At 43.7% G+C, this 10,342-nt stretch overlaps 1 protein-coding gene across 2 annotated transcripts; it reads right to left on the bottom strand.

Moving 5' to 3' along the window:
* Positions 1-110: 110 nt before the first annotated feature.
* On the bottom strand, positions 111-10,331 carry dbpb (D site albumin promoter binding protein b). 2 transcript variants are annotated; one of them, XM_030394909.1, is made up of 5 exons: positions 9,153-10,331; positions 8,670-8,952; positions 7,526-7,966; positions 3,471-3,727; positions 111-2,618 (listed from the first exon to the last, which is right to left on the bottom strand). In XM_030394909.1, the coding sequence occupies exons 2-5, from the start codon at positions 8,857-8,859 to the stop codon at positions 2,373-2,375; spliced, it is 1,134 nt and encodes a 377-aa protein (XP_030250769.1). In that variant the 5' UTR covers positions 8,860-8,952; positions 9,153-10,331; the 3' UTR covers positions 111-2,372. The 2 variants fall into 2 exon arrangements, with proteins under 2 accessions (XP_030250769.1, XP_030250770.1); XM_030394910.1 differs by having other exon boundaries at positions 111-2,588; positions 9,153-10,325.
* Positions 10,332-10,342: the final 11 nt, after the last annotated feature.

Below are 10,342 nucleotides of genomic sequence, written 5' to 3'. Positions count from 1 at the left end.
GCCCATTCTCTCTGTCAAAACACTGGCACACAAATCTGAAGAGAAGCATGCAAAACCGCTAAAAAAAACAACAAACATGCGATGAAAACACCTGAGAAAAGGCGAAGCAGTAGTGAATGAGAACAATCTTTTATTGGTGTATTTGGAAAAATCTCGACTACATCCAAATAACCAGCACCGTGTGGGGCTGGGCACCACGGACACCACTGATGCAGCAGGGCAGTTGTAGTTCAATTAGAGTCACTAAAAGATTTATCAACCACATCTGTGAGGATATTAGAGACTAAAATCCTGTTGGGAGAGCAAACAATCACTGATTGAGGTGATAAAGGCGGAAATAAACCAACAAAGAGCATATTGATGGTGTGCATAGTCCGTACACCGCTGGAGGAACAGAGGAGGTCATTGTGAAAGGTAAAGGTAAAGTCTGCGTGAACATCATGTTCAAGTTAAAGAGCCACGCTCATGAGGTCCATGTTCAGAGAAGGTTGGAAGTAGTGTCCGAGTGATGTCTGGAGGTCTGAGACGGGATGCAAATGGCGGACAGTGAGGGGTTTGTTTTTCTATTTGAATAGTCTTTCTGATGAATACTGGAGATCAACGATGTTTCAAGGTGCAACAGATAATGTTCATCCAAAGAAAGAAAATCATTCGATAATATAGAACAGCAACAACAAGAGGGATAATCATCATAACCATAACAATAATAATAGCAGAAATGGTAACTATTCATCATGGTCGTTAAAGGGGATTAAAATCACACTCTATTACTAGTCATCCCTTCCCCCAGAAACATAACATAGTGTACCATGCCTCTGTGTAGGTGTTGTGGGTACACAGAGAAATTTATAGATACAGTAAAAAGTAATAACAGGAGTAAACAGTAAGGAAAAAAGCACTAAATAGCAACAAGCTTTGTGGATCAACATAGGAAAATTTTGGCTTTTATTTCTCCCAGAAATCTGAGAAATTAACACCATTCCACTCAACGGGGGTATTAAAACCCATTTCCTGGAATACATCAAATACACAAAATAGTATAGGCCTATCCAATATACACAACATTCCTCCCCCAACCCATAATAATGCTAATTAAAGTGTGTTCATGAAAAGTACAGTAAAGTAACAATGTGCGTTTTACCGGGAAGATTGGTTACTTTTTTTCAGAATACGTCTACAACACTGAGATTTGAAGTGCTCTGCACCGGTCGAGGCGCGAGAGAGACACAGGGACAAAAATGTCGCGGGGAGAGTTTTTGCACGTAGCTGCGAGGGGATTGGCTGCAAGTGAGAGCGGACAGAAATAGAGCGGTTGGATTATAGAAACAGAGGAGAAAGAGAGAGAGAGAGGGAGAGAGAGAGAGAGAAATGTCCCGACAATTCAAAGAGAGGGATCGAGAGCAGAGCAGAGTCACCCGGGGCATCACAACAGCAGGCTTTCACCAGCTTAGGTAAGATACGAAAAACACCAGAGCAGATTAAAAGCACTCAGCTGGGATACAGAAAGAGAGATAGAGAGTCAAAGATACAAGTACGGACTAGAGGAAGATGTACCAATCGCAAGTTAAGCTCAAAGTACAAATAAAAAAAAACGGTCTGGGAATTTAGTTAGAAAGGATGAAGTTGTTCTATAAAAACATTTTTAAAAAAGAAGAATGCACGAGACGAGTGCTGAAGATAGTGCTGGACTGTTTACATGGTGTCTCCCCTGGTCTCTCTCTAGCATGCCCAGTTCCCGGTGACAGAAACATAAACAGGAAAAAGGAAAATTAAGTGCTTGAGTAAAATCCACAAAAATGTTGAACTATACGATTATAAGATCATTTTTGCTCTCTATATTACAATTGTTACATGCGTCCTCGCCCCTGCTGCTGCATCCTGACTGCGATAATCAAGTTGAAAAATACCCATCGATGGCTGACCACCTGTTAAAACATCTCCGGACTCATCTATAATAAAAAGATATTCACCATAGCTTTGCCCCCCCCATCTCTATGTCATGTAGAAAATATACAAAATTATTCTCCAAATTTGCTCTCCCTCTAATTTTTTCTTTAAGTATTATAAAAATATACAATTCTCCAATAACAAAACTCTTAAAAGTCACATCTGTTCATCTGTTAAATTATTTCTCTCTGTCTTTCACTTTTAAGAGCCGACACCTCAACGAAAACAAGACACCTGAGCTTCATTACACAAACTTTCCTCCTTGTCTTATACATTCATCATCATAATCATCAGCTTCGTCATCATCATCATCACCATTTTTCTTCACCCCCATTCTGTCCATCGTGCCACCCTGCGAAATATTCAGAGTCATAAATTTAATCCAGCTTTTTTGCTCCTCCTCCTGATTTCGCTCCTCGCCATCATCACTGGTCGGCGAGACGGTTCTCGTATTTACTAAGGATGTTGCGACAGCGGCCAAGTTCCTTCCGTATCTCGGCCACTTCCTGTCGGAGGGCGGCGTTCTCTCGCTCCAGGTAGGCAGCGCGCACAGATATCTGGTTTTCCTTGAGTCGGCGAGCGTCTCGGGAGCGCTTTGCTGCCTCGTTGTTCTTATATCTCCTGGTCCAGTACTTCTCATCCTTTGAGGGGACAGACGGAGACACCACACACTGATTACCTCAGTTAATCAGGAAATTAAGTAGTTTTACAACAAAGTACACAATCAAACAATCAATGAATGGTCAGGCTTGTTTCTGAAGAAGTGTGTAATACTCCTGCACAGCCTAACTTTTATCCTGTTCTTGGTATTGTGGGTGTTTTGGCTGTGAATGAGCGTGGGACATGTTCCTTTCAGATTCTTCAGTGTGGTCTGTACGGAGTTTGAGTGTCTGAGAGCAGATAAAGTATGCAAACAAACTACATCCGACGACTGGAGAAATGACTTTAAAAAGTGTATTTTGTGTTTTTACACCATTTGTCCACTTCACCTCTTACATCTTATTAGATCATTCAGACACAAGTTGTCTTTTGTCTTGTGTTTTCTGTTTGCTATCCTGCTTGGTAGATATTTAATGCTTTAATGCTCTTATTCTGAATCAGTTTGTAATATTTATTTTGAAAAGTGTTATAATAGTGTAAAAATGTGTTATATTATAAGTTAGTCGCTGCTTTTTGTCAGTGCCTATTTTGATAAAAAAGCTTCCTCAAGTTGGTTATTTCTACTCTCCTATTGCTAATTTTCTCTTAGATGTGTATCTTCCTTTAATCCGGTCATGTGTACCTTAAAATTAGAGCTGAAACAAATAATCAATAAAAAAAAAACTTGATGTGCATCCCTTTTCATAATCTGTTTAAATCAATTATCCAGAAAAATAATAATCATTCTCTGGTTTTAGTTTCTCAAATGCGATGACTTTCTGCTTTATTCTTTGTGACGTCATTCAAAATTAATCAAAATAAGCACTATAAGACAGAATGCATTAATCTATGATGCCCTCAATCATTTTGCATTGAAGACTCACCTTCAAGCTGTCAGGCACCAGGATCTTGCGGGCCTTCTTGATCATCGGCTGTGGCTTGAGCTCCTCTTCACTGAAGGAGTGCCTCATGTTGTCAAAGTTCTGCTGGCCAGAAGAGTTGGACATGGTGTCCGAAGTATCCATGTCAAACAGGCCGACCGCATCGGGCCCGCTACCGGTGGGCGTCAGCAGAGGTGGACAGGAGGACCCGGAGGAGGAGCAGGGTGACTCACAGGAATCGTTCATACTCGTCTGACTCCCTGAAAATTAAACGAAAGAAGAACAGCGCGTGTTACATGCTTTTCACTCAACTGTGTTTATCCTGAAATTCATAACACTGTCAGACTTGGATGGGGCAGCTGCTCAATGAGACAGCAATATTACCACGCACATTATTACACGATGATGGCCACCAGGTGGAAGCAGAGAGCTACTTTCTTAGTGTTATAAACAACCAACAACATTCCTTTGCCCTTCACTGCCTCCAAAGACCTGAGGATGAGTTTATCTCTGCCTTCAAAGACAGGAAGGTCTTCAGGGAAAACATAACTTCTAAAGAACATTTTGTCAGTATACCCTGCAAATACATATACTACATTACATCTACATTAGATATAGAGTCGCTGTAGTAAGCAGCTTTTAATATACTTTTTTAACATGTCCCCTCTATCTAAACTCTTTATATCGAGAATTAATTTACATAATCTATTACACACCTACAAGCAGTAACGAAAACTATAATCAGAATGGTTAATATAGATCTTTCATTGTGTGCACTGCAGTTAAAAGAAACATGACTACAGTCCTGAAGTTGTACAATTTCCTGTGTGCTTCAACAAATCACAACCACATGAGTTCAATCGGTGCATGATATTGGCTATTATCAATAATCAAAGCCACAAATTCTGGCAGACCACAGCCAACATCCTGAGCTTAACAGGACAGAGAAGTCTAAAAGTGGAAATGTTATGTAACTTTCTACCCCTCCCCTTCCAAACCAGTTTCTTTAAGTGGGGCCACTATAGGGCTATACCTCACCCCACCCCCTTTAAGGCCCAATGCACCTCACTGAACCGACTTTCCTTCCCTGTAAGAGCACAAATCTCCACCCCTCACTGTTCCTATCACAGCTCAATCAGCACTCTTGTCAGAAAAAATTATGAAATTACAGACTAATGCTTGTCAGGCGTGGTGCATCTGATAAAATGCACATTTAACACAACACTTCAGCCTTAGAAGTGACCACAGGATTGCATCAGCACTGTCTAAACTAAACCTGTACTGTAAGATCCACAAGGCTGGTGATTAATGTGGACTATGTGGAAACACTAATTAGGAAACAATATAAAGGGACACAATGTAATGTGCACAAAAACACAATGCTAAGCACTGTTGGTTGGAGAAAAGCACCAGCATGTCCTATGTGATATGGGTGTTGCTGGATGTGTAATATATATGTGCAGCTGTCACATGAGTGGTGATTGTGTAACGGCCAGGTTATCGAGGGAATCCCAACAACCAAGAGTTTCATCGTGACATTAACATGTTCCACTATGAGTGCTTTCAGACACCAAGAAAAAGTCAAGCACGTCCCATAATAAATAATCAGAGGGTCTAAATATGAATGATTCTTGGTGGGATACTGTGGGTGACCAGGTACCACCAACAATAAAAAAAATATGCATATATTCCTTTGTATGTATGACAAAACCAGAAGATTTCTGCCGCCTAAATCCCACAGCAGGAGCACAGTGAAGTGTTTTGTTGAAATGAAATCCTGAAGCCTTCAGCCCACCTGTGGTAGGAGGTTGCCTCTACCTGCTTTTTGAAAGCGCAGACGTATTGAGTTGATCTGGCTCATTTCTGTCCACGTGTTTCAGCCCTCAGAGAACAGGAGCCTTTCACTTTTGGAGAAATGTCCAATATGTGACTGCACGCATTTCAGGACTCGTACAACAACATTCCAACGATGTTGTGATGGCCAACAGTAGCCCTGCTCCTTCTTCGACACCTAATTTGACCATATGTTGTTAGGTGTTGCCTCATTCATTACTGATGAAGCAGCTGTGGGTTGGGCACTTTAATGACACTACAGATTAGAGTACAAGTTTGATTAGAGTTATTCACTCTTCAGCAAAGTCATCTCAGACCATTGACTGTCCAAAATACAACCTGCATTCTTTTTAATGGTCAACAGGGGGACACATCACTGGTTTCAAAAAGAAGTATGGGTGTATGTAAGCATATGTAAAAATGACCCAACTTCTCTCTTAATCTGTTACCTCAGTACACATCTTCTCAATGAGTTTTTGGTCTGAATCACTAGTTTCAGTTCTACCTCAACCCAACATGGTTAATTTCATGTCCCATTTAGAGTTAAATAGATGATAAGGAAAGGTTCTGAGTCAGCTAATTACTATCGTCCCCACCTCTAGCCTCTCATCCGAATATGGTCTGGCTCCAACAAATGGCTGTAGTGCCAAACTTGAGGCTTCAAAAAATGCCCCTCTGGCAGTGAGAGTATTTTCACAATCACTGTCAACTGTCGACATACTTTACTGAAAAAGACTTGAAACTCACGCTTGAGACCAAATACTCATTTGGAACCTGTTTACTGAGGTACTAACTCAAGTGAAAGCAGGGCCATTTTTTCATAAGCTTACATATAAGTTGGGGGATTTGCCTCCAGATAATCACTTTCTATTTTTGACTGTAAGCCTGTTCTAAAGTTGCTTCCCCATTCAGCTCTGTCAAACCAATCATTGCTGGCTGACGTCAAAATGGTTGCTACCGATGCACCAGCGTGGGAAAGTTGCCACATATGAAATTAATTGTGATATTTAATGTTGTTGTGCACTCTGCTTTTGAAGATATTTCAAAACATTGAGATATGTATTGCTTATCGCTAAAAATATCACAATACTATTCTAAAGCCCTATCAATGAGGATTTATTTGTTATTATAATTTATATAGAGAGGTTGTAATTCAAATGTACCCAACAATATAAATGCAATGTCAGAGTTAATAAACATGCACTTTGACATCGATAGACTGAAGTAAAGGCCCTGTTCAAACATCCCACACGGAATAAAATTATCGTCTATCAGTGTACTTAATGTCATTCATTGTTGATCAAATGTTCTGTTTGAAGTCCAGCAGCAGCAGGAGGAGGAGCAGCAGGAGGAGCAGCAGCAGCACAGGGAAACTCTTCCTGTTGCTCCGCCTGGCCCTCCCCCTGTGGGCTCCTCCTCCCTGTCCACTGGCCCTGCCTCTAGTTCTCTCACTCCAGTACTCTCATCAGCCTCGGCACGTGTACTGACGCGTACACATGGCTGTGGCGTGTGAAGTGGGGAGAGATTTAAAGACACGCAACCGCAAACACTCCACACACACTCTCTCTCTCTCCCCCTCTCTCTTAGTACTGTTTTGACCCTGCCATACATATAATTGGCCGGGGCTGAATGCTGATTCTGTTGTACACCCCGGCACACAGATCACATGCCAAAACCGAACCAAACCACTTTGTCATTACTATGACGTTGACTCATCAGATAGCTCCAGACTTATTTCTTCACTGCACATGTTGCTGTCAAATCCCTCTCCCTCGTCCAACTTTTCAACTACAAAATGAAAACTACGTCTTGGCCGTTTGCTCAGCTTCCATTTCAAAACTCTGTGTGTTTTCTCTGTCAAGTTGACTTTGCGTTTGCGCGCCATGTGATTGTACCTCCTGCCTTCGGTTTGTCCCCACAGGACAGAGAAATGCTTGGTCACCATGGTGTTTGTGTGAGTTAAAATGCTGACTCACAAACCCCTGGGAACATTGTAAGCACACCACCCTGTAACCTTGATTACATGTCACCCATTATTGAATTGTAGGGTCTACTAGTCTCATATCAGGGGACAATTTGTCTCTTTCAGCTTGTCAACTCTGCAACATTTGCACAAGCCTCTTCAGTGATGTTGCTGCTCTGAGCTGATATGGACAAAAAACCTTGAAGAGAAAACCGTCCTTGTACATATTTCACTGAAAATGGTTCCATGCAAGTGAACTCACCATGCAGACAGTCGTTCCCTCCCGAGAGGCTCTGCTGCTGGGCCACCTCCAAGCCAATGAGCGATGGGGAGGTGGAGGAGGAAGGTGATGAGGATGTGGAGCCTGGGGATGAGGGCGGTAGGCACTGGGAGCTCTGGTTGGGGACAGCTGACTGGGAGCTCTGTGAGGGGATTTGGGCTGAGCTGGAGCTGTTGTTGTTGTGCATGCTGCCCATTCCATTTTCTGTCAGAAACTCCTCCAAGTCCATGTACTGAAGCTGGAAGAGGCCCCCATCGGCGGGCAGGGTGCGATCCCACAAGAGGGGCCCCAAGAACTGGTTGAAACTACCTGTGCCATTTCCACCATTTCCACAGCCATTACTGCCATTGGTGCCTATTCCACTGCCATTCCTCATGGGGCACACGCCCAATGAGTCCTCATCAAGGTCCAGCCTCTCTTTGTCTGCCAGAGATAGAAGAGAAGGATTAGTATTAGTACAAAGTGAGGATGACGAAGAATAACTTTGGTGTGACATCAACTCTCCATATTGGTGGCAGGTGTATCCATAAGAGGCGCTTGTGGCAAAATCTCCCTGCCATACTAAGTCTCACACTCACACAATCACACACAAAAACACACTCACAGATGGACCAGATGGTAGCTGAATTGCGGCATTAAGCGAGAGCTGAAACCAATTTGTTGTCATAACATATACATAAGCTCCTGAGCAAATCTCGCAGTAGATGAAGGTACGTTTTTGGCACGGACCAGCAACCACGACGCATGCCTGCACAGCATTACGGCTAAACCAAAACACGTTATCGCTCAGTGTAGTCTGGATCCCAATTTGAAGTCGCAGCAAAGGGATTATAATCCAGGTGACTACTCATCAGGGTCAGGGAGGAGGCAGCATGAGTGTGTGAATGTGCGTCAGACTTTTCTGTGGAGTTCTGTTCAGTAAAATATGACCAAATTTAGTGTTTGTTATATAATTATGTTACATATTTGTATTGCAATAAGAGCAGCAGTGGGTGGAACAGACCCAGAATGATTTCTTCATGCTCTGTCATTGCACATATTAAAGCAAGGTGCTGCTGCTGCTGCTGCTGCACATAAACAACATTGTGACATGGCACTAAGTCATCAAATAAGAAAATGTCCTCACCTTTCACATCGCACAGGGTTTTTAAGCGTTGGTCTCCCTTCATGGGGTGCTGCAGGAGGGACTTGAGTCCTGTCATGGAGTTGAGATGCCCTCCTGTGAGGGAGCCTGCAGGCTGAGTGCAAGTTCCAAACTGGGGGCTTGCACCAGCTGGGAGGTCGGGGGTCGGAAGCTGGGTGAGCTGCCTGGACATCCTGGACCGGTCGGGGTCGCGGAGAGACACCTGGGGCACTTTGAAGGGGTGTGGCGAACTGACCGGAGTACCTACCAATAGTGTGCTGGGTGACTGTGCGTGAGTGTGCAGGAGGGGTGGAGGGCGGCGAGAGAGAGAGAGAAAGAGAGAGAAAGAAAGAGAGAGAGATAGTTTTGAGAAGTGCCCGTGCAGAATAAAGCAACCATTGTAACGCATTAAGCATTGAATTAATGACGCAGTTTTGATTACACTCTGACAACTCGAGTCGAAAAAGAATCGCATGCAACTTTTACCTTTGACTCGCAGTTGTGGAGACTTCCTTATTTCCTCGTAGAAATATTCTCATCGAAATATTCCATTGCAGTTGGACGCTGCTGAAGCTGCACAAGTGGATCAGGCTGTTATTCTCTGTGGACCAGTGTGGGAGGGACACTCAGACCATCTGAGTAAGAATACTGTCCATAATAATAAAAAAAGGCAACAAAAAAATGACAGTAAAATCCGGACACTTGCACGGACGAGAAAATATTACAACTTAAGGAGTAAATATCCCGCAATATCGTCCGGTGATCAATGAGAGGAAGAGCCCCCCAAATAGTTGCAAATCAAGTCTCCGATAAAACAAAACAACCGAGTCGAAACAGTGTGTATAGAAAAAAAACACACACACACAGAGCGACGAGGGCAGTGGCTGTGTTGGTCAGATGACAAGTTGTATTGGTGTTTCTCTCCTCTGCTGTCGCGCTCTGCTGTCCGTCGCAGGGGGAGGAGGGGTCGTTTCCTCTTTCTCTGTCTGTACTTTTTTTTGTATCCGGTGGATCCAGTCACGGGCGCACGAGCCTCGGTCTGTGTTTGGTCCGTCCGACCGTCCTCTCTCTCTCTCTCTCAGCTGGAACGGACACGGGCAGTTCACGTGACGTCACGCCTCGCGGAACAAACTAGCGAGGCGCGAAGGGGGCGGTGCCGGGCTTTAACAGACCCCGCTTATTATTTATGAGACACACCTACCCTCGTGCCACACTTCGAGGAGAACAGCGTGTTTGTTTTGTCTGACAGGTACCAACAGTGGCTGATCATAGTGTGTGTATGCTGCAGTGATAAAGACAGAAAAACACATGTCCGCTCTGATGTGACCTAAGACAATCTTTACACCAGGAGGCCATTAAAAATAACTCTTGTGATTCTGCTCAAGATCACCATTTCAGAACTTTGCCCATCTCGATTAGAGCAGAGTCTTGCCTCTCTGTAATAATCAGGTAGTGCAGCATGGCTTTTCCAGTTTCCTTGTAATCCACAGAAAACGTGAGTGTGCCGTTTTTTCAGGCGAGAGGAACGCTTCAGCACGTTGCCTCCCGGCGTACAATAGCTGTTCCAGCTCACGTGTAACCAGCACGCGGAGACCAGGCCTGTTCGCTCGCGGCACCGCCTCCGATTGGCTCCGGGAGCTCGTGGCTCCGCCCACGACGAGTGTCTATTGGACAGA

The sequence above is a fragment of the Sparus aurata genome, chromosome 17 (genome assembly GCF_900880675.1).
Source record: "Sparus aurata chromosome 17, fSpaAur1.1, whole genome shotgun sequence".
Lineage (NCBI taxonomy): Eukaryota > Metazoa > Chordata > Actinopteri > Spariformes > Sparidae > Sparus > Sparus aurata.
Note: the sequence above shows the minus strand (reverse complement) of the source record. Positions and strands in the feature narration are given on the sequence as shown.